The 25,477-nt window shown below is 41.9% G+C and overlaps 1 protein-coding gene across 4 annotated transcripts in view; it reads left to right on the top strand.

The window, feature by feature from the left end:
• The first annotated feature begins 2,807 nt into the window (after positions 1 to 2,807).
• Positions 2,808 to 25,477, top strand: part of LOC310960944 (myosin phosphatase Rho interacting protein) — a 52,834-nt gene continuing 30,164 nt past the window's right edge. For all 4 annotated transcript variants that reach the window (XM_083932833.1, XM_083932832.1, XM_083932830.1 and 1 more), the window contains exons 1-7: positions 2,808 to 3,763; positions 8,951 to 9,028; positions 9,496 to 9,561; positions 21,446 to 21,597; positions 21,685 to 21,769; positions 21,871 to 22,042; positions 22,565 to 23,003. In XM_083932833.1, coding sequence (XP_083788959.1) covers positions 3,641 to 3,763; positions 8,951 to 9,028; positions 9,496 to 9,561; positions 21,446 to 21,597; positions 21,685 to 21,769; positions 21,871 to 22,042; positions 22,565 to 23,003 — 1,115 coding nt within the window. In that variant the 5' untranslated portion in view covers positions 2,808 to 3,640. The remainder of the gene's footprint in view (positions 3,764 to 8,950; positions 9,029 to 9,495; positions 9,562 to 21,445; positions 21,598 to 21,684; positions 21,770 to 21,870; positions 22,043 to 22,564; positions 23,004 to 25,477) is intronic.

Raw genomic sequence — 25,477 nt, 5'->3', positions numbered from 1 at the left:
ATTAAAAATATTGAGCATTTTCTCATTTTATCAACGACTTTGGTTCAAAATATAAATATATTATAAATATATTATGAATTTGGATGACATTATTATGTTTCACGACATGTTGATATATGATCTTGTCTCGATATGATTAATTTGATGCATTATTCTGACTTTCATTTGGCTGACTTGCTAGATTTAGCTTACTGATTAGGTCATTCTGGAAAAACTACACTGTACTTAAAGATCCCCTCCAGACATGCATTAAGACAAGAATAAAGAGTCTGCTTGCAACAAGAATGTGTGTCTGATGTGTTTTTCCACCAAAGAAAGTTTCCAAAATCACATCCTTAACACGACATCTACTGCTTCTGCCTCATTAAAAAAAATCCCTGAATGTTTAAAAAAGCTAATTTAGGTAATTTCAAAAGTTTTCCTGCTGAAATCAAGCTGTCTGCTCATTCACTGCAAGCACAACCCTAGGTTTCCACGTCACACTTAGTAAATTTGCAATTTGGACGGAGATTCACTTCCAAACTAGTTGTGATGTTACAAATCATGCTCGTAGCACAACCCTTTCAGATCATGTTGAGCACAGAGAAACTTTTCACTATCTGCAGATGAATGTGAAACCAATCCATATAGGGAAGCTCAATCGTCCAACTGTAGGAACAAGGAAAACATATTTTTGAGTGGAAGGGGACTATGAGTACAATTTTGTTCCAATTATATGCTACTTTAAAACCTTACTCCAGCACATTTTAGAGTGCAAAATTGCACTTTTAAGCCTGTATTTGACAGATGTAGTTATACCATCGTCAGCTTCCTTCTGTCTCCAGTTCTCAAGTGTCCAACTCAGTTGCAGTTTCTGCAGGTGTAGTCTGCACCCGGCTCTGTGGGTGCTGACTCGGCTTTCTGACGTCTGTGTTCTCTTCTCTCCTCCCAGAGGTCCTCGCCCTTTTTCTCGTTCTTCTGGATGCCTGCCTTGATGGCGAGCCTCCATCTGTTGCGGTCTGCAGCTACAGCTCAAACCGATTTGCCTGCCTTCAGGTCTCTTTACAACACGTCCTTGTAACGGAGAACAGGCCTTCCTGCAAGTGTGGAGCCAGTGGTGAGCTGAACGTGGAGCACGTCTGAGGGAATCCTGCCATCCTGCATGTGGCTGACGTGACCAAGCCAGCACAAGGGCCTTTGGGCGAGCAAGCCGCACATGCTTGGTATTCATGTCTGTGCCAGAACGGTCTTGTTTGGAATGCGGTCCTGCCAGGTGATACCCAGAATCCCTCTGAGACAGCGTACATTGAAAACATTTGCGTTCTCTGCAAAAGTACAGAGTCCATGCTTCACTGCCATAGATCAGCGTGCAGACCCTCTTTGCTAGGCAGGTGATTGTTGTTGCTGCCCTGCCGGATTCTGTTTTCAGCTTGGCGTCTAGGTTTGCTGGAGATGGTAGGCAGGTGAAGTCCTGCTCTTTATGAGTCTGATAGTGAAACCGAACTCTTTGCACGTGTATGAAGCAGCCGATGAGTCGTTGTAGCATCCTCAGCGTGCGCAGTCAAAGCAGCATCATCTGCAAAGAGCATCTCCCTTTTCTAATCAGTAGTCCCAACACTTTAGTCTCCGCTCAGAGACTTCCGTTGCTTCTGGTGTGATGATATACGCCGTCAAGTGACAGGCTGAAGGCGTAGGATGGAAGCAAAGAGGGAAAAATACTAAAAAGTATCGCTGCAAGCACACACCCTTGTATTGCTCTGTCTGTCTCTCATCCTGTTTGCCTCGGTCTGCTATGACGTCACCCAAAGCACACTGAAGGGGTGCGATCTCGGTGACGCTTGGGACGAAGGCTTTCTTCGTGCCCTTGTGCGTTGTAATAGCTGTTGGCGCACTGTCAACCAATCTTTTGGGTGTCGTTGCTGGCCTCCCTTAGTGCAAGGAGTGTCTCCTCTGTAGGCTACCTCTTGTAGTTGAGCGGCGTTACTCACTTGGCTGCGATTGCTGTCTCAGGTCGATTCCTGCTTCGAACCAGTCTGGGCTCTTATTCTCCCTCTTGCCAAAGATGTACATGGCAGATTTGAAGACAGTGTCATGGCAACTACCGATCAATATATATTATTGTTGAAATGGGCTCAATCTCAACCAACTGCAGCAATAAAAACCTGCATACACAACAATGTACGAAATCATGATACACAGTATGAATTACTGTACATCCCCTTTATTCCTAATGAGTTTTTTTTATTTTTAATACTTTAGAATATTTTTTATGGCTTGTAAGTACAATTTTGAGGTACTTCTATTTTGCTTGAGTATTTCCATTTTATGGTACTATTTTTTAGAAGGAAATATTTTACTTTTCACTCCACTACATTTATATGACAATTATGTAAACTATAGGATAGTAAAAAAGTACACTATTATAGCATTAGCCTAGTCATTATCATAAATACTGTTTAAATAGTTAGCATTAACTACACATAACGTCAGGTAATAATACTGCTACTTAGTCAAAATATTGCATGCATAACTTGTATGGCTCTATATTCTTGTTGTATTTTACTTCTTTCACCTCTGTAGACGTCTGTACTTTGAATGGCGGACTGATACCTGTTAAATATTCGTTTAGTAATAAAGCTACATTGTTGTATTGTTTATGTTACTTAAGGTAAGGATTACATTTGTAAGGTTACCGAATTAAGAGTCACAGAGTTGGTAATGTACTGAAAAGCTCAGTAACTGTTCTCGCGCTGTGGGCGGCGACATCAGACAGTCATCGCGAGACTCCGCAGAATTCCAGGCGCTTGTGTGTGTGTGTGTGCGCTCTCTCTGCTCCCCCCTCGCTCCACTGGGAAAGAAGAAAATAAACCCATTGCTGCTAAATAGGCTAGTTATGGAACCAACCCCTGAATACCCATTTTGTCCTCTGTGACTGGCCAAGAGCTGCTTTCCCCGCATGCAGCGTCTCTACCTGGGAGAAAAGCACTGGAAACGTTTGTGTTTTCGGACCGTCTCTTTTTAAAAGTCAAGTTAAAGACGCCAGTAGAGTCTCTCATTAGCTAGCTGAGCTAACCGTAGCCTAGCACAGGGGCACTGGGTGAACTTCGCATGGACTGACTGCTGCGACTGGGAGAAAAAAAACTGCTGTCTGACTACAAGCTATCTTTTGGGTTGGGTCCTTCACATGGGAGTCTGTTTTTACCTAACGAATGGACACAATCTCCGCGGTGCTTGAAGGCGAAAACTGTGCAAATGTTGTTCTTGCGACGTACGCTAGCACGTTATTGATTTGGAGACCCAGAGGCGAGCTAACAGGATATTAGCCACCTTTCTCGACTCTCCGCTTTGTGGTTACAGGCCATGGAGTGAGAAGCTTTCATCACTGACTGGGTGATGATACGGCTGGCTTAATGGCAGGTCATACGTTATCGGGAAGCAGCAATTGGATACAACTAAACCGACAACAGGAGCGTTTGATTTGATCCCAGAATATTTAAATTGCTGTTCGGTTCTTGGTACGTGAAAAATGCATCGGAGTGCTGGAGCTTTTCCGAAGTCGGGATAGAAGAGACGCACAAGAAAACAGCGGGATTACTCCACTGTTGATACCAACCCTCCAGAGAAATTACTCCAGAGAGTTTAGAAAGAGGTGAACTGTATCATGTCGACCGCAAAAGAAAACCCCTGTAGGAAATTCCAGGCGAACTTCTTCAACAAAAGTAAATGTCAGAACTGCTTCAAACCGCGAGAGCTGCATCTATTGACGGATCAGGACTTGACCCAGGTAAGAGACGCATGTTATAAACAATACTATTGTCATTCATAATGCATATCTTCCCCACTGCATGTAATCATTTAAAGTCTCTTAATTACCTGCCAAGCAATATAATCATTTCCAAGAACTACTGTTGCTGCCAAACTTTGCAAACTACAAAAATATTATTGTCTGGTAACTATGTAACCAGCTTGTCAGGCTCATGCATGCATGCAGCCTGACAGCTACATCTGTGAAGCTTGAAAACGCCTTGCTTGCTTTATATCAACCATGTTTTACATTTGAAAGGTTAGCAACAACCACGACAATGAGTTCCGTATCAAAATGGAGCTGTGATGAGCAGTAGGGTGTCCGTTTAAGGTTGTACAACAGACCTGTATGTGGCACAATCAATCTTGGAGCACTTGGTAGGCAACAGTGCCTTTACAGCTGGGGTTTGAGGGAGAGTTATGGTGTTTGTTTTGGCTGAAAACACAAGACATCGCTGGCTCCTTCACTTCTTTCTTGTCCTGTCTCTTTCCATTTCACTGGACCAGATTGGGGAAAGTGAATTCGCGTGGGTTGCTTCCAGCTACAATGACTACATTTGTTTGCCAATTTGGTCTCTGGGATTCATTGTGTAACCGTCAGCTGTTGTTTATCTACAGTTGTTTGTTTTTAGTGTGTACCCCAGGCAGGCTAGTGACCACTCTGTGGAGGCTAATGCAGACCTGATTGAAGAACAACAAAGATGTGTGGAGCAAAGATGAAGTGATGCTGCCGTGGAGATCATATTAAAAGCATGTTTCCCGAGTCCCTGTTTCTCTTTCTTAGATCATTAGTTTAGTCTCTGTTGTATGTATCCTGTAATTGATCCCAGACATGAGGCCCAGATGGGCCCTTGAACGCGGCTCAAGAGCCAAACCGCAACGTCAGCATCCTCTTCTCCTGTATGAGTGTGTGGGGCCACAGGCTTGCTTTCTTTTTCAAAGGTCTGCCTAGCTTGCCAGAGTTTTTTGTAGGTTAACCCTTCATGTGCGCAACTCCTTAGTCAAGATTGACAGCTTATGGTTACATCACTTCCTTTAATCTCCCTGCGACCTGATCCACACTCTCTTCAGCAGCCTGTATGATGACACCCGGAACCAGAGAGGCTTACTGCCCCGGTCTTTGAGATTGATATGCCGTCAGTCCTTCCTCATCAGTGTTGTCGCAGGACGCCCGTAGGCTTTTGAAAATGTTCTAGTCTGTCAGCTATCTAAACAGTTAGTGGGGAGCGCAGTTGCACAAGCAGGTTTTGTAAGGATTCTGTCTGTGGACAGTCCTCAAAACAGTTAGGGCTACGCACCAGGCCATCACTGGCCTAAAGCTGTATTATGTAACACCACATAAACAGCGTTAAACTTCTGAGCCTTGTTCAAAAGGCACAGAGTAAGGGTTAGTCTTTGTGAAATGTTCCCAGACTAAGAGGAGAGAGAAAGCTGCTGTAAAGCTGCGTAATGCTGTTAAAACACCATGAATAGGGGATTTGGCTAAGTGAATTTGAGCCGTAAATTAAATGCAAGTTATTTAGAACTTAAAGGGAGCTGGAGCTTAAGAATGCAGCTTTGAAACATGTGGAAAAGCAATGCAAAGGGAAGAGAGCTGAATGTCGGTGGGACAGTATCGTCTATAAACAATCTCTTTGTTCAACACTGCTAGAATAAAAGGTGGGCTGGGGGAGGGGCCGCTGCTGAAGCCCAAGTGCATTATTTTGTTTCAGTCAATGTGCTCCAAGAAGAGTTTTTATTTCCCCTCCTGTTCCAAGTCTGTTGTCACGGTTTTCACTAGGTCACATGAATTACTTGAGAAAAGCGATCAGGCTATCCGGGAGAGGTGGTGGGAGGCAGGGCAGTGATGAGGGATGCAGGCAGGCTAAGGTTTATATGTACGTGGGAGAGACTGAGAAATGCAGGCAGGGATGTGATGAGACTTAAGGAATGGTAGCAGGAGACACAGGTCGGGAAATCAGAGTAGAGTTTCCCAGCAGCTGCTGCTCAACACCCCGCCATGTGAGGTTAGAAGGATCCACAGTGGAGTCGACCTTTTACAAAGCCTTTAGCTTTAACGCGGACCAAATGTTCCAACGCAGATATTGACTTCTGTTTGTTCCCAGTTGTTTTCATCACATAAGGCTAGATCACTTCATGACAATAGTATCTGAGACCTGGCCTCACACAGTATCTCTGTAAGGCCATTTTGTATTTAGGACGACTGTTGTGATAATGACTTTCACATGGGTCCCCTGTGTCACACCCAGCTACGTTTGTTTTTGTCACCCACATACTGGTCAGTGACAAACGACACCCCTGCTAGAGTTCATCTGTTTTACTGAGCTGCAGTAACTATGACCACATCCACACTAATGAAGAAAAAAATGAGAACTCATTCGTATTCTGGCCTTTGCTCCAAACTAAGCAGGTCTTATTTTAATCTTTTAAAAATGATATTCAGAGCAGATACAACCTGGAAACGCTGTTCTCATAGTGTAGTTTAGACAGAGGAGGCATAACTTTAACGCTGACAACTTATTGCCGGTAGTTGAGTTCTTCTGTGTTCATTTATATGTCACTAAAACCTGTCACACAACACAATGTAGTCATTATTAAACCTGTGTTTTGCAGCAGCTCTGCCCAGTAAGTACTTTTAGCCTTTGTTAGACCCTTTTTAATCGTTTTGCAGTTGTCTGGCAGCAGTAACAGAAACATATGAGGGCTGGGTATCGTCACAGATTTCCCAAATCGTTTTGATTCAGATTCACAAGGTTTTAATCTGATTTGATACGGTATCTTTTCGTTTAAGAGTTTCAGTTACAAAACCAGTTCTTCTTGGATATGGAAAAGATTCTACAATGCTGTTAATTGTACGAGGAACCCTAACCTGCTACATTATTAACAATATTGATGTTTACACTAAGAATAGACCCCAAAGCAGTTGCATCAATTCACTTTTTATTTAACATGATCACACTACAGCAGTTAACACAATTTGCAGCTCTACAGACTCTACAGTCAGTGAGTATTGGATGACATTTTCATTCAGATAGCTTGAGGTCAGAGGTCAAGTCAGTTATTCCCTGGCTAGCATGGCTTGTACCAATGGATTCATTAAGGCTTCTAGTTTCATATACCAAAGGATATATTATACATATATTAGTTAGTTAGAACATCTCATGTTTGGCTGTAATGAAACAGTAGATCATTTCAGGAGTGGGATGTATGAATATATTCGATGTATTGCAGTTTGTTCTACGTGGGATGTAGATCATGACTGGATTAACTCTAAACTTTCATGAGACTGACTTTGGTGTTTCACTACTCTCTCTGTCCTCTGGCTCTCTCTCGCTCTCACAGACAGGAGTTGGCACAAAATGAAGAGGAGATGTTATCATCCTGATTAAGCAAACGTGTTTTACAAGCAATGTGTTTGAGAAGATTACTAAAATAAAATTCCATTACTTTTAACTGTAGTAATCAGATGATTTCTGAACTTTTTTACCTGAGCTGAAAACATAACAATGATGGGATGTAACGCCATTTTATTTTTTTTAGGAATTGCTTTGATGTAAAAGAAAACATATTCAATTTTGAACAGCCATGCAATATCAGGGCACCCTATGACTGATTCCTGCTGCAGGGAAACTAGACTAGGTTGAAACCTGTATATGGTCAATGTGCTAATTTGTGTGCTAAGGGTGAACAGTGAAAATAGATTATGTAAGGTAAGACAAATATATGACAAAAACAAAGGGGACAAAAAGCAAAACACACAAGAAACACAACATAAATTTAGTCTAGCAGGGATGCATCACTGAAAAATAAATGGATCCAAATTTGATTATAGATGATAAATTAGGCTAATTATAGTAATAAATATCAATAAACAAATCATCAAATTAGTCTGACGGATTAGGTGGAGGTTAGGTCTATGGGCCTTAATACAGGGATGTGACATGCCATGTAGGCAGGGCAAAGCTGTGTTTAGTGACTGCTGTCAGCTTCACTTTGTGTATATCGAGTTTAAATGCTGTCGGTTCTGCAGGGTTTGGAAGTGTAGGCAGAGGCTCCATTAACCGGAACTGAAAAACACCCAAAGGGTTGCTGTGCTGCGTTTTACCTGTTGCAGCATCAGTTGATTATAACTAATGCACGTCTGTCCTGGCATGTCAATGTATCTTGGCAGTTTATAACTTAATCGTAACGCTGTTTTGTCACTTTTGGTAACTGGCAAATGGACTTGTACTTAAATGCTTGAGTCCTCTGTGACTGGCCAAGAGCTGCTTGAGTGGTTGGAAGCCTTTCCAGGCTTCCAACCACTCAAGTTGCTTTTACACTACTTGCAACATTCAACCTTTCACACACACACAATCATACACTGATGGCAGAGGCTTTCAGAACATTTGTGAAATCGATGATGCCAGATTAGCAGACTGATTTGATTTATGTGGGTCACAACTGGGGTATCTCTTTTTAATGCTTTCAGCGCGTCAAAACTGCCTTCATAGACACGTCCATACAAGTTCAAACAAGGCACATACTGTATAGCTTTATGGCAGCCTGGAAGGCCACGCAGTGACATGGAGCAGTAACACTATAGCAGGCTAATAACTGTGTCCTTCTACCTTCCAGCAGGAAAGTTTGTGGAAGAGGCGAGGGCGTGAGGGCTGGTATGAAAGCTGGATTGCTAATGGTTAACAAAGTAGAGAGACTGTCCTTGTTAATGGAGAGCAAAGAGCAGCAGATTTAAAGAGCCTACTTGCTGACCAATGGGGGTAGGCTCTATGTTTATACGTTTTCACGTCTTTGAACTTTACCGCCTCAGTCGGACTGGGGAAGTTTGCGATCGAACAAGTTCAGAAGTTGAATCGTGTCCTTATGTCGATGCATTTAGTTTGTATGAGACTGGTCAGTCAATCAGTGTTTGTCATATTGGTCTCATCTGCTGTGGGTAAACAGGAAAGAGAGGCAGTTCATGCATGTCATCATCCAACAGTTGATTACACCAAAAGGCTCATGCAAAACGCACTGTGGGAACGGAAGCAAAAATCTGGACCCCAAATTGTTCACTCATATTTACATCATCCCCCTTCTTCCCATCCCCCTCAGCTCACACACTCTTCCAGTTTTAAAGATTATCTAAATTGCTCTTTTTCTCTCCCCCACTCTCTCTCTTTTACAGGCTAAACCTATTTATGGTGGATGGCTGTGCTTGGCCCCTGAGGGAACTGACTTTGACAATCCTATGCAGAGATCCCGGGTAAGAGCATGTGTTCTAGACCTGTTTGTTCACTAAATGGATGTACACAAAATACACACACACACACACACACACACACACACACACACACACACACACACACACACACACATACATATATGCTGATGATACCTCCGTGTAATAAACAGAACTTTACTGTAGGAGGAATACTAGTAGTAGGCTGAAGTTCCATTTGCTGTTCCTAAAGACCATTCTGAAATGACGTGTAGAACAGCCTACATAGGTCTCATTAGTTAGTAGTTGGGACATATTTCACATTGGCTTTTATCAGCTTCACCCAACCAGAATTCAGCCATTTTTTATTTTTTGCAATACGTATGTACGTATATGTTTCAGATTTTTTAAGGTGCAAGAGCTCAGTCATCATTGAGAACAGCAATGTGTCCGTGCTTTTGTGACTTATAAAACCACCTACTGTGGTTCACAGAGTGTGTTTCTCCCAACAGAAATGGCAACGGAGATTTTTTGTGCTGTACGAACATGGCTGCCTGCGCTTTGCCCTGGACGAGTCGGTAAGTAGTGCACCCTGCCCACTCTACAGACTTCCTCCTCTCCCTCCATTGTAGACACATTCTGAAACTGAACCGTGGGGAAATTCTACATGACGTGTAGAACAGCCAGAGCCACCAATTAATGTTCAATTTAACAAGTGGGTCATGTTTAGATTAGATTTAGATTTGGGCTGTCAGAGTGGATGGTTGCTTCTATGCCGTAACACGTTTTGTTTCCCAATGAAGTATCAAGTTGGATTTCTTTCAAATCTGTCAGGAAGCATAGCAGACAGCTCAAACGAAGTGATGAGTAAAAGTCTTGATACGTGACACTGGTGTGCTTGCTTTGGCTGTGTGGTGCAGTAGTGTGTGAGAGGTCATATTTTTTGAAAGATTGGGGTTTTGTGGTATTAGAACACCAGTAGTCTAAGGTAACCCTTTTGAGTTTTCAGGTAGGCAAAAAATGTTTTTGTTTACATCAAGTATTTATTATTAAAACACATTGTGATATACTACAAACCTAACATTTTCTTCCTCAGAAAACATTTGCAAAGCTTGTTTATCTTGAAACCTACATTGTTTACGTCCATGTTTACCAGCTTGCAGTCTTCTTCTTCACTGCCTTTCCTGTCAAATTGCTGAAATGATGCTGTCCGTGAGGGTCTGGTTTTTGTCCATGTGGCATAAATGTCACCATCCGGCCATGTCCACAGCCCAAACAAAAGACACTACACATAACTGTGCAAATCTTTGGATGTGAAAGTTAGAGATTATAGAGTAAATTGTTACTGACGCTTTATCAAAAGGCACCAGGCACTATGTTTTTCCTCTCACCTCTTTCATCAGCTTCAAGTTGCCATGTTGGCACAGTTTTAGTTTTCTTTGAGACCAACTCTGCCACATCCCATCACTCCAAAGAACCCATTAACTTTCTAGTAAACAAACACAACATGCTCATCTAGCTTAGCTCAGGCTAGCTTAATTGAATTGTGAACTATTCGTGATTTAGACTTCACTTAGACTGGACAGAAACAAAATAAAACTCACCAAAATCGTCTTGGTGAGTCTTTACAACAATAACCAACTCTGTTTTGGTCAAAGAAAATCCTTAATTCTGAGTAAGATGTGAAAAGTTGCTGGCTCCACACACTGTTTTCCCCAGCTACTTTTTAATTAGTTAGAATGTGTCAAAATGTCACAGTTGGCATAAAATCGTACTCTGGACCGACAATAGCAAATAGACCCAACTACTCTATGATTTGTCTCACAGTCCCAATTTGGGTGTTCTGCTTCAACATTTTTTTCGTGTGTGATCATTTAATAAAAGCGTGTCTGTGTCTGACATGCAGGATGAAACCTTCAAGTGCGCACCCACACTATCCATCCGCACTGGCCCATCATGCTTCACAGCTAAAGTCTAGTTTGTTTGACCAGTATATGCAAGAAGCATTCGCGTCGAGGCCCAGATTTTTTCCAAGCAACTTGAGTTCAAATGGGCCCGGGCCCATAAGGGAAGAGGGAGGGGGGACAACTACTCTAAAGCACGGGGAACGATACGAATGGACAGTGTGAGTGCGCCCTAAGTGTCTCCTCTGTTGCTCATTGTATAGAGTTTTCTCAGGTCTGCTTACGGATATGATGAAGAGGCTGCAGGCTTATCTGGAGGGGGTTAACAAAAACATAAGGGTACAAAGTCAGCAGTGCTGAAAAAAATGCTACCTCACCGGAAACTTTCCCTAGGAGTTCAAATGGACAAATAGAGATTAGCAGGGTCTTTCTAAAAGCCTGGAACAATAGTGCTGCAGAATCAGACTACGGTAGCACCATCATTTCACACATAATCTGCAGAATATATATTGCTAAAACACATTTGAAACCGATAGCACCATCATAGCCCTGTAATTCAAAGAGATTCCCGCATAAGCATTTGGCAGTGAAAGGGTCTTATAACTATAGATGTAAAGGCTGGGAAGTCACCTCTCTGTGCCCACTGTAAGCCTCTGTTTGTGGTGGTAGTGCGCGCTAGGGGTATGTGACACGGGTGACCAAACCCATACCGGCTGATCAGGCTGGAGATTAGACTGCTTGTGTGTGTAAACACTGGGGGCCACACACTATCAGCCAGCCTGCCAGAAACAGAGACATTTACTTTTACATGTGTTATGAAGATGTTTAAATGTCTGGGGTTAGGTTCTCAAATGAGCTGCACTCAAGGATAACAGTAGATTTTAACTATGTCTTTAAAAGCTTCTGTGTCCCTCTAAGTGAGGGGACCGGAGATGAGCTGACTTTGTAATAGCCCAACTATGGCAAATGTCGCGTATCATTTTTTATAAACTTTTCATTTTTTTAATTCTTAATATAAGATACCGAGTAGTTTATAGATAAGGCTATTCACTTATAAGGGCATCGAGAGAAGAGATGAACAGAGACACAAACCGTGTGGTCACTTTTTACTTATGTCATTACTACACAATATAAATATTTATTTTTAACTCAACACTCCCTGTTTCTGTTTCAAATTCAAAGCTCTCTGGCGTTCCTGGAGACAGAATCCCTTCATTTGTTAACACAGGGCTTTCATTGTGAAATATTTGCAGGTCCGTATTGTGGAAAATGCACACACGTCTTTACCTTTTTCCGTCTAACATAAATAATATAAATTACATTTATTATGAAATAAATTCATTGATGAAATTTATTATTAATGGCTGTTATTAAATTACCTTGCATGGCAGCTGAATTCACACGATATTGTGCAAGAATCGCGGGATCACATATCACACAAATATCCATCTTGTCAGGCTGCAAGTTTTCCTGCCCATCAGTGTCCTGTGTCAAACAGTGATACTAACTTATTTTTAAAACATATCAAAATGTATCACCTCACACATCAGAAACAACACTACATCAGCTACAATCAACATTATATTGTACTAAAGTCCCGGTGAAATAGAGGTTAGATTGTCTATAGCTTCTGAACTGTGAGGTTTATTCCCAGTGAAATAGAGAATTGGAGTGTACAATCGCCAGAGCTATCTAAATCCAGTCCTGCTCATTTGATTGGCCATAAAAAATGGGCAGCCTTAAAGTTTAGCAAGATGCAGAACTACAGAACAGAGGACTGTCGGCTCCACACACACACACACACACACACACACACACACCCACCCACTGAGGGCGACAAAGAAGATATTACAGAGACTTTGGACTGGCTCCCCGTTGGCCTCTCGGTCTTCTCATGTCGCCAGCTGTTCGCTCATAAGCTGTCAAAAGTCACCACGTACTGCCCACCTTCAACCACAGGAACTCAGTCAAAAGCCTCCCTGTATTCCTCAACCACGTTGTATTGGAAGTGAAAACACTGGTTACGCACTGTATTCTGTGAATATAACGTTAGGTGTTTTTCCCCACTGATATCAACACATATCTCTTTTCACTGCTCTCCATATTGCTCCGTTAGCTAGTGAAGTTCAGGTTAATATAACTGCTGAGGCTAGCTGGTTACCCAAAGTTTCATACACTTGGATTCAATTTTGTAAACACTACCAAGTGCACGCTGAGTCAACAAACATTTGAAACCTTTTTCAACAGGAAGAGAAGAAACAGGGGTCTGAGGCTGTTTTTTGACATATTTATCATATTTCAAGAGATAATGAACAATTAACACAGAGACACAATATCAAAACTGGGATACATTGTTTCGAAACACAACATAATTTAGTGTTAGGATATTTACAAAACAGTTATATTCATAAATGATTTCTTATTTGTCCAGTGATCGGTATCGGTCATCACTACTTCCAGCAATGGTCCCTAAATTGATCCGAGCACCTGTACCTCTGTTTCCAAGCTTGCCGTTTAAAGTCACATTTCTCTGTGTTGCGAGTGATGACAATGGGAGGAAACGTGGTTGCGTTTGTGCGTGTGCGTGTTTCCACTGTGTAATGTGTTTCCAGTGACACCCAGGCTGGTGTGCAGTTGTGTTTTCCTCTCATTGTAACAGTGATTCCAAAACCGTCTGCCTCATTGTTCTTCTGCTCTTTTCATGTGCTCCACAAGGCAGGGAAACTGGGTCAGGGAAATGGCTGCTTTGTGCTCTGGACCCTGAGGATAGGAACTCTCCAAAACCTCTGATAGGAGCACATTAATGGGGTTGATCTCATCCAGCTCATCATTGTTTACCAAACGGCTCGAGCCACCAGTGGAGGGCAGATATGATTTGTTTGAGGTCAGGGTTGAGGTTTACATTTCTATAATAACCCATTCTTCTCACGTGGCTTTTCTAAAGTGAGGAGACTTCCAGGAGCCACACCCACTCTTTGTCTTAGGACTCCTTTGATCCCATTATCTCCACTCTTTTGCGACTCATCATACCAAGTAGGTTCCTGCCATACCGTCCAAGTTGAAAAACGTATAGTTATTTTCGTCTCTGTATTTAATGGTCTTCTTATCATGACGGTCACGAGAGCTTGAAGTCAATTCTTCTTCATGTTCATGTTTTGTGGTGACTAAAAGTAAAACTATTCTTTTGAATTTGATCGCGGTCCACATCTGTCTAACGTGTTCAAGATGTTATAAGAAATGTGCCAGAAGTGTAAGTGAATTTTTTTTTCCCCCTCTTCAAGGCTAATTCTCATGATTAGAATATCTCACTTATTAATGTCATTTCACAACTTCAGCATGTGTTTCTTTAAAAATGACTTACAAACATTGTTTGTCCTCATCCTCTTGTTAGGCCCAGAGCAAACTCCAGTTTGAACCAGTTTTTCTCTGTGGCTTTAAAGGAATACTTCAGGGTGTGTATGTTCATATATGACTATGATAACGATTTTGTGTCAAACATCGGAAAGGCCATTTTAACATTTCTGATATCCAGAATGAGCATCATGGATATCAGCAATACAATTCAGAATAGTAAAAACTATTTCAGATATCTACAGTCCAATTGTTACTGGTTATAATTTAAATTTTAGATATCCAAACCATTACAGAAATCCATAATGTAATTTTGAATACATTTTGATTTTTTTCAGATATCTACCATTAAAATTATGACTAGAAACAAAACAATTGCAGAAATCCACTTCACTTCTTCACTTCATCTTCAGCCCCTTATCCGGGGTCGGGTCGCGGGGGCAGCAGCTCTAGCAGGGGCCCCCAAACTTCCCTTTCCCGGGCCACACTAACCAGCTCTAACTGGCGGATCCTGAGGTGCTCCCAGGCCAGTGTGGAGATATAATCTCTCCACCTGGTCCTGGGTCTTCCCCGAGGCCTCCTCCCAGCTGGACGTGCCTGGAACACCTCCATAGGGAGGCGCCCAGGGAGCATCCTTACTGATGGCCGAACATATAACCCATCTCTAAGGGAGACTTCAGCCACCCTCCTGAGAAAACCCATTTCTCGTTTCTTCGATCATGACCAAGCTTCAGTGGGTGAGGGTAGGAACGAAGATTGACCGGTAGATCCAGAGCTTTGCCTTCCGCCTCAGCTCTCTTTTTATCACAACAGTGTGGTAAAGCGACTGCAACACCGCCCCCGCTGCTCCGATTCTCCGGCCAAACTCATGCTCCATCGTCCCCTCACTCGTGAACAAGATCCTGAGGTACTTGAACTCCTTCACTTGGGGTAAGGACTCATTCCCTACCTGGAGTAAGCAATCCTCCGTTTTCCTGCTGAGAAAATCACTGCAGTAGAATTTTTAGGAGGGAAAAAAATAAAACCAATCAAATTGATACTAGTAGTAATTTTGATTTCATATGTCCAAAATGAAAACAGATTTCAACAAATCATTTGTTCTTTGATATTGTAGATATGCGTACTTTTTTCTCATAATGTGGATATGCATTATGACTTTTTTTCTAGAGAAAATATATTTGGGATTTTCCAAATAACATTATGATGTCTGCAATGGTTTTTCCATTTAAAATTATGACTGGAAACGATTGGATTGTAGATATCCGAGATGGGCGTTTTTCCTTCTAAGAATTATATCAAAAATGCAACCGTGGATATCTGATCTGAAACTGAAAGCCCAATTCACATGAATCGTAAAAGTGATGTCATTTGTCCTAGGAAGAAAGTCAAAGTGGATGTCTGAAGTGTTCTTTTTGACTAGAAATAATTGAATTGTGGCTATCTGCAGTCAACACCCAGTCTAGCTTTTACATGTTAAAACAGCTGCTAATACTTTTCAGGTCTCTGGAGATAGCTTTAATTTAGTTTTGGATAGTACAATCAAAGCTGTAGGTACGTTGAAATATGATTTTTACAAGTGAGAATGTTTTTGTGGATGTTTTTAATTACTATTCTGACTAATGACAATACAATTTTGATGAGGAGTAATGCTTTTTTTGTTGAGTAATTCTGTTATGGATAACTGCAGTTTAATTACAGATAGGATTGTGGTTTGATTAAATGTTAAGCCAGCCTGTTCTCAGTTCACACAGACAGTTACACAACAGATTATAGAGCAAAAAAAGGGGTTGTATCAAACTGTTTTTCCATATTGATGCTTCAGACATTTGAATCCTCTTGAAGAATCAGGTCCAGGCAGCGATGACATCGTCTGCTATTTTTTCGTACAGTAGACAGCAGGGTGCTATCTGAAGCAGTGGCCTCTTAAAGCAGAACTATTTTCACCACGAGCAGGGGGAAAGATGCTCTCCCATCTAAAGCAGCATTCCTCCTCCAATGCCCTTATTTGGTGAACTGCAGTGAGCTCTTAGTCCCGGGACCACAGAGAGCAAGAGAAAGGGAACCGTAACCCTTAAAAACCGCAGAGGAAACGTCAAATATGCCCCAGACCCAGACATTCCACACACCGCCTGCCACGGCACCCAGCTCTGCTGATGCTGGCGCCGGTAATGCATCAGATAGTTGAACAGTTAAAGCAATACTTTAGCAAAGAAATCACTGTTGCATATAAGTCTAATCAAATTAAGATTGCGACTGTAAATGGATAGATAGTGAGATAGACTGCCATGGAGAAACTGATTTTTCCAGAAGGATGGACATATAGTGAGACCACCCTGAAAGCTTTAAGGTTAAAAGGTCAATGACCACAAGACCATGCTGAAGGAGGGGGTCAGGAGGGGGTCACTTTGGTCCGGAGCTGCTTCTGTCCTACATCATATTAAAAAAAATTCCATACTGTCTCTCACAGTCTCTAAGTCAAAATAAAAGTTTTTTTTTTCTCGCCAGCGATTTGAGAAAAAGAGGTGCTGGAATACATAATTATTTTATTAAGAAAAAGAAGCAAGGGTCTACTGCGGTCATGCACTTTTAGGGCACCTGCAGTATTTCGCTGCTCAAAATTGATGAAGAGAACTGACCGGCGGTTACCTGAAGCAGGTTTAGCGCAGCTCCACATTGTTTAATTATATAGCCTAATCAACATAATAAACTTTGTTAGTGAGGGTAGAATAAAGACTGTATAAAACTTGTGCTGTCTTGTGTGCCTGATTTTAAATTTTGCTCCAGGTGTGTCTGTTAAACCAAAGATGCAGACGATGTCTCTCGTTTTAAGACTTTAATGATCTGAAGTAATGGTGCGCTCCATTAACGTCGGAAGTCGGAACTTGGAATGACCTTACAAAGTAAAAAAAAGCTATTATATCCGGTGTTTCCCCTACTGTTATATTAGGGGCGCCCCCCCTAACGGCACCCCAGCCCCCTTAGAAGTCAAGTAAATTTTATTTTCTGAATAGCGTCGGATCACAACAGGAGTCCTATAGAACAGCTCTATACCTTGTCCTCTTAGTAAACAAACTAAATAGCCTTATGTTATTTATCTTTTTTACACAACAGCATGTCAATTCTGTCTCTATATGGTTGAGTGTTTACAATTCCCAGGAAGCGTTGGAGATTCACTTGTTCAAAGATTGTTTGTTAAATTGTTTGGGAAGATTCTCCACTCCTAAAGGGGGAAAACGAAACTGAAACTTATCAGAGATCCTATATTATTTAGTTTGAGAAGATGATTCACTCCTACAAAAAACAACTAAAACAGAATTAAACAAACCAAAATTATTTCTTTATCTTGTGCTTGAAACTATAAAGTGATTTTTGATTTAACTTTGGACTGTTTCATTATTTGGACCTTTTGGACAATTATATAAAAGACATTCTGATGTTGAGTGTAGCTCATTGTGCAATACACTGATTTAAACTGAGTTTGCATTGTGGCTCTGATTATTGCTTGTATATTGTGATCCTTTTGATGGAGGGTGCTTTGTCGAGGCCCATGTACCATATAAAACAGCATTCTCTGGAGCCTGCTGTGGTGGACTTGCCTTTCGGCTCAGCCTGTAAAAAAACCTCCTGGAGGATTTATTATTTATGGAGTGGGTGTACTCCACTTAATTCTAAAGCAGGCTATGTTGTTTCATGCCGTTTTTACTATCGGACATGTGCTGCAATGAAAAAATAAATATTATAGCATGTGTTAAGTACAGTATAGACTCATCCCTTTTTTAGTATAAAACATTTGGCTCGTCAGTCTGCTGTGGGTTGTTTAGTTTCTGTTGGATTTCTTTTGTTTCTTATGACCTCATCTCATGTCAGCCAGAGTGACTCAAATTTCAAGAGGACTCTGTGAGAAAGTTGTTGATTTTAATAATTTCCCATTGCAAAGCTAAATATAGTGAGCCCCATAGAAGGCAGACACAATTGGAGGATATGGAATTGGCCCAGTTGTGTAGAAATCAAACTCATGACAATTCATTTGTGTTTGAATGGTAGCCTTGGCAGAAACATCTCCTTTGTTTTGGTGCCAGTAGCAGTGGCCAGTTTCTAAGCAACAAGTTGCTTTTAAACTCTCTAGACTAGGATCAGCTGGACTAGAAATCTAGGCTCCACCTAACAGCAACAAATAACAGAGAAAACTCACCTCCAGGCACTGTGAGCGACACTTCATCTCTGCTTGTCTCATACACTGACTATGTGGGTGGACAGTGGGACGTTTTCTAAGTAGTTGTTAGAGCAAACTAGACTCTAGGTCCCCTAGCTGCAGAAAATAACAAGATTATGTTGCTGAGGTCTCTTGTCAATAAATGCTTTTTACTGCAAGACTTTAAGTGGCATCGATGGATTGAAGAACAAGACATCTGTGTTTCAATTGGGGCTAGGGTTCCAACTAACAATTATTTTCATTTTAGCTTAATTTGTTTGTTTGTAATTTGTTTAATTATTTTCTTAATTAAAGTCCTGGTAAAGTAAATTTAGAGATTTGTTTCAAAACACATTATACACATGAGAGGGGGAGAGATAGAGAGAGAGATGCAGCAAAGGGCCACAGGTTGGAGTCAAACCATTAGCATCGACCCCATCCTACCCCACATCAGATCCACTTGATGTGCTTATAAAACATGTGCTTATACTTTCAAAATGCTTTAGTGTCCCTCACAGAACTATAGTTGGCCTAAAACTACCAAGTGTCAAACTGATTAATCCATTATCAAAATAGTTGGAATAGATTATTCTGTCTTGTTTTGTCCTGCCGACAGTCTAAAACCTAAATGAAACCATAAGACAAAGAAAAGCAGCAAATTGTTACAATTTCCAAACTGAGGAAAGTTTATTATTTTTGAATGAACTGATAATCAAAATAGTTGTCAAAGGATTAATTGATTAATCCACATAATTGCCGCAGCTCTATCTTTTCCTTATCTTTGCAGTTGTTCAAATGTGGTGGTAATGTGAAAAAAGAAACTTAGGCTCTGAGTTGAGTTCCTGAGGCTCTGTAATTTTGGAACGGTTTGGTCTTAAAGGGCTATTAGTGGTCATAGATTTCTCAAGTGCAAAATATATATAATTTCAGCTTTACCCATCTTAACAAATTTCACTACGATATTGATGTGGCCACGATTTCCCACACTGCGGGGATCCACACAGTTTCACACCGCTTCATATTCTCTAACATGATTGTTTCTTTCTAGTTGCGGAAATTCTTCTACAGCGTCTGAATTCTAAAGTGCGACACCGTGTAATGGCCATATTTGGCAGCCCCTTGGGGTTTACAGGCAGATCTTAATAAAGCTGGATCTGTGTTCAGTGGCCTTAAAAGGAGCTGGGAAGGGACCCAGCACCTGTTTTACATCTGTAGCAGCAAAGCCTGATAACAGAGCCGCAGGATTCAGAGCAGACACACAGAAGGTTGGAGAGGAAGTTTAGGGGATTTCTTCCCTCTGATGTTAACGAGACAATAAGTTATCAGGTTCAGATGGCAGTGTGTTTATTATCCTGTCATACAATACATACTGTTAACTACTAATACTAGACAAACTGCCGAGATATTTAGAATTTTCAGTGTTCTAAGTGAAGCATTTCTGTGTCGTAGAGGGTTTACAAAGCAGATGCAGCTCTACGTTCTTCACTGATCACACACACAAAGCAGCTTATAGTCCGGCATCCCATTGCTGTCATCTCCCCTTTTCACTCGTGTGGGCTACAACTGAAAGGCTTTCCCTTGTTACCATGGTGATCTGGTGATAACAACGGAGTGTCCATACAGTACAGGCCACGATGTGCCCTGAAACCTGCCTCTTAAAAAGAGAGGCACATGAGGAATGTGGGATTGGAGGAGACTTTTTCCTCATTTCCACCGCATGGTACGACTCAGCTCAACTCAGTTTTGGACCAGATCCTTTTCTCTATTTTGTTTCCACTACAGATGGTACCCCCTCATTGTATGTGAGATTCTTAGCTGATCACCATAGCAACACCATGTGAAACTCCTGTGTCACATCTTCAACGCGGCACTCGCTGGATCCTTTCATTGGCATCAATTGACTAAAAGATTTCTATAGTCCATTAGTCATTTTTTATACTTTTGTACGCTGAATTACTTATTTCCAACAAACTTATGAACACATATCTTGTAAACACATGATTGTAAAAAGTCTTTGAGCATTCGTCGACTAAGAATTTCTGTAATAGAGAACAGTCCTATTGTACGTAGTGTTTGGCGTAGTTTTGCGGACTGCCACTCAGGGTCTGAAATGAACTTTTTCACCGCCTGCCACTGTGGCAGGAAAGTATTTTTTTGTCTCCCACTTTTTAAATCTATGCGCTAAATTAAGGAACAACATCTAGATCGTTTAGATGAAAAAAAAAACACTCATTCAATGTTCAATATATTCACACAAGAAACGTTAAATGTATGCCAAAGTCACTGTCAATCCAAAAGAAAAAGGGTTCTACAGCCAAAAGCACTTCTTTTTATAGCAGTTGCGTGCAACGTTTAAATGTAAACTCTATCAAATTATACACTAACCTTACTAGACATGATACATTTCTGTGTATTTTCCATTTCTGCCAAAGTGGCGGATGGCATGACAATGTGAAACAATACTACCAACAATTCACAAATTTATTTGGAGGGTACAAATTTCAGACAGTGCTCCCACTATTGGCAGTAGTATTGGCTAATTAAAAATCACGGCCTGCATCACGGTCTGAATCACGGTCTGCGGTGTCTCACCTTCTAATGTCGGCTCAGCTCGCCTTGAACCTTGACCGAGGTTGTACTTGGTATCCACAACCTTAACTAATGGAAAACCAAAAAAGGACAAGTAGAGTTGAGTAGAGCTGTGGAAAATGAGTCTGTGAAACACTGCAGCACTGAGGCATGTTTTCCCTCAGATCTTCTCTGTTTGAGTTTTGAATTATTTGAAATGTGATACCAGTGATATCAGTGTTTAGTCGGGCAGTCACCCATTGGATATGGAAACAAACCAGTGGATGAACATAGATGGAAACTAACCAGTGACTCAAGCATCCTGTTTGAATTTTTCTTTGCTCGTAATATTATTTCCTTTGCTACATTCAGTTGTCTGCTCCAGCATTCCAGTTAAATTATACAAGATAATACACTGGCTAATGCGCCATACTGTTTCTCCTCTAGCCAAGCACGCTGCCTCAGGGCACAGTGAACATGAACCTCTGCTCGGACGTCATAGACGCTGAGCCCAAGACTGGTCAGAAGAACTCCCTGTGCATCATCACCCCGGACCAGGAGTACTTCATCAGAGGAGAAAATAAAGAGATCATCAATGGGTCAGTTGTCTGGTTGTGTCTGCTGATGGGTTAGGCAGGATAGGGTGTGCACACACAAATGTCAAAAACGCTCTCCTCTGTCTCCAGGTGGAGTGAACAGCTGGTGGTATACCCCCGAACTAACAAACAGAACCAGAAGAAGAAACGCAAGGTGGAGCCTACGACCTCCCAGGTAACACTTCTCACACAGCACAAAAATAGGGTACTTTACCTCATATCCTACTCCGCTTTCCTTGTTTTGCTGTTTTTGACTGTTGACGTGTTCACGTCCAGGAGCCAGGTCCAGCCAAGGTAGCAGTGACCGGCTCTGGTATCCCAGAGGCGGAGAAGGTTCCAGACTCAAGCTCTATCATCTGGCAGGAGGAGCTGAACCAGAGAGAGGCTGAGGGGGCTGCTGTCTGGGCCCCTGCTGACCTACCTCCAGGATCACCGCTACCCCCCACAGGTATGAAAGAATAACATCTTTGTATAAAGGTACTCTGTATAGTGTTTATTAAGTACTTTATACATTCATACCATAAACTGTAAAAGTAATGGACTCCACTGGTTCCAATATGAAGTCCAGTTGTATAGAAGTCAATGAGAAAATGAGCCTACCTACCACTTGATTTATTACCTCAGTAAACATTTTCCGAATGCCTTCATGGCCTCAATCACTATTTTCAAATCTTCTTCAAATATAGCACACTGTTCATTTAGAAAATTGTGGTCCTATTAAGAGAAAAATAGACCATAGAGCAGGGGATGCTTTAGGGCGGAGCTACACGCAGACATGTTGAAAATGGGTAAAAAAAATGTCCCTCTTTAGTGTTTAGATTAGTGCAGCGCAATTGAAACGTAACATGCGTAACAGAAAGTACAAATTCTTTCAAATATAAGTGAATTTTTTTTTGAATATTTTAGAGGTAAGAAAAGCAAAGATGATAAAATAAAGTCTTAAATAAAATCTTCTGTTTCTCTTGTGTAGCTGACTCTGCACCACAAGGCTCTGACAGCGGCTCGGTGAATGGCGACGAGGTGGACCGGGGCAGCCTGCCGCTGCATGGCTCTGTGCCCCAGACCCCCAGTGGCCTGCTCTCCCCGACAGGTTCATGCTCCAGCCTGGGGGGCGTCCCGCGCTGCCTCTCCCCAGCCCCCAGCGACCCCTTCCCCTCCGGCAGCTCCCTGCTCTCTAACGGCTCCCACATCAGCGGCTCGGTCAGCTCTCTGGACTCGGACGCCAGCGGCAGCACCGTGACCAGCACAGACAGCCACCCAGCCAACCAGAGGGGCAGCCACTCCTACAGCCACCATGACACGTCGCGGTCCAGAAGGCTGGAGGCAGAGGCCAGAAAGGCTGAGAAGAGGAGCCGGTTTAGGAGCCCCGACAGGCAGGAGAGGGAGGCCGTCCTCAGCCCTGAGAGGAGGTTAGTGTCTGCCTCTTCTCTCTGCTGCTGCTGTTATCATCTTACCATGTCCCATATGCCATCTTACCTAACCTTTCTTTATCTCAGTGGCACCCAACGTTTTCACTCAAAAACTGAGAATTATTAGAGAAGGGCCTGCTGCAACTGGGAGACCTCATTTTTTTGAAGGCAGAAACTAGTGATTTCTGATTGAACTGCTAAAAACCGTACCATATCTGTGTTTTTATAATCGTATAAGCGTATTTTGAAGATTCACGTTACAAAGCTTTATGGAAACATAAAATGCAAGAAAACGTTCTCAAATGGGCATAAAAGTATCTTTGAGGTGGTTTTTGCTTTTTTCTAAATAGGGTTGATGCGCTAAGTTTTACCTTTGCCTAATAAGTTCTGACGTAGCAAACATATAAGTCACTTCTTCCTGGATATTCTCATAACGTGTCATCATGTGTGGACAGCAAGAAACATGGCCCATACTAGCCGACATGAAAGAACAATTAAAACTTGCCCAATGGAACCAAATTCTTAAAGACCTCTCTGCATTTTCTCTCGTAGATGAACCAAACTATGCTGTAGCCTATTTAATTTGTTCCAAACCAGTTGTTGGAAACGCAGCTAATTCCAATTCTATTTTCGTGGTTTTGTATTTTAAATTTGACAGTTTTCATCCCAAAAAGCTAAGCATGTACAAGTTCCAGCCATTATTCTGCTCAGACATATCAGTGAGTGGCTGGAGACTAACTTCTGGATCTGGTTAGCATTTTGAACTTTCTTGCTTCTGCACTTCACAGTTTATTCATTTGTGCGTTAAGCTATTCGTTTTCTAAAAGTTTTCTAAAAACAATTTGAATATTTGTTAAAAATCCCGCAAACATTTTTTTCAACAATTGAGTTTGCACTTACGTGAACTTCGAGGACTCACAAGATACGGATGAAAACAGAGTTTTCAAAATGTGTGCAGCATGTGGCATCAAGTCTTATCTGCCTAAACCTTCACAAAAGCTGAATCTCAATGTCCATAATGCAACATCTTTGAACATCTTTTATCCAGATACCCCTAGACTACAGAGGGCTACACACAAATGTTTCCACAGGCTGAGAAATCTGATTGTAGTGTGTAAAAGTGTCCCTTTGAAAGCTATTCATGAATAGTTGCTCTGCAGGCTCTGTTGTGTCGTTCCAGCTGATGTCAGGTTCACCACAGCTACAGTGAATAACTGAAACACCAGATTTTTATCTAAGCTGTAACGGCCGCTTTGCCGTGTGTGTTATGGACCCACCCATGCCTGACTGCGGGCTTGAACTAGAACAACACATTAACACACAGGTCGGACTGCAGAGGAAGTGCTATACTTAACCTGATAACACCTTGCTGTCCTTGTTAATGGCTGAAGTATCTCATCAGCCTCTAATTGAACCAGATGAACAAGTTTAATGTCCTGCTTTTCTTAGAATCTCAGCTCCATACTACCGACACTGTGGTCTGGAAATACTTGAGCCTCCGGCTTATCCTTTTAAAGACACGTACACAGACATGCACACAGTTTAGTGACGCACTGAACCAAAGCTTTTGATGTGCACACACACACACTCTCACAACTGGTGTGATTTGAGTGGAAAGTGTGTGTTATGTGCATAACGGGCTGTGCATACTGGGATTTGTGATGCTCTTTGAATACCCCTGTTGTGTTCTTGAGTTGTGTGTGAAAATCTCCTACTTTATAACCCCCCCCCCCCCCCCCCCCCCCCCCCCATCAGTTTTCATCAGCAGTCTTACTAACTGTAAGCATAGACTATATAAACACACAACCTCTGGACTTTCCATTCAGTAATCTGCCTCACGGACCACTGGTGCCGTACGTGAAGGGGTCAGAGGTCTGACACACCTACACACAGCATAGACGACAACATTTCAAACAAACCCAGTGGTTGTGGTGGGGGTCATCTTTTTCCTCGCACAGCTAGTTTCCAGCTCCATTCAGCTCCTCCATCCACGCCAGGTGTGAAAGGAAAAGGATGAGGAGAGGAAAATAGGAGGTGCCCACATAGTCTCATAAACACATTACTGGTCCACTTGAGCCCAACTTTAGCCCCTTTCAGATATGATATAATTCAGATATAAGAAGCACTGGATTTTTTAACAAACATGTTTGATACAAACTTCTTACTGCAGGGTTGTGCGGAGACCCTGTCATATCTATATTCTGGCTATGTCAATCGAGTCTGTCTGGGACATAGCTTTAGTCAAAAAAAATCCTTCAGTGGGGGTTTGGCCTCAAACTGTCCTAGTCCTCCCCCCCTCTCCTTCATTCCCTTTTAAGGATTGCAGCTGAAGAGTCCCCAAATAAGGGCAACATTTAGACAAACGAGTAATATAATATTTCCTCCTGCCTCTCACCCTCTTCCTTTCTGTAATGCAGATTCCTCTGTCATATAACAAAAGGGCTGTGTGGGAGCGTGTCAGAGTTGGCAGTGTA

The sequence above is a fragment of the Echiichthys vipera genome (genome assembly GCF_963691815.1).
Source record: "Echiichthys vipera genome assembly, chromosome: 18".
NCBI lineage: Eukaryota > Metazoa > Chordata > Actinopteri > Perciformes > Trachinidae > Echiichthys > Echiichthys vipera.
Note: the sequence above shows the minus strand (reverse complement) of the source record. Positions and strands in the feature narration are given on the sequence as shown.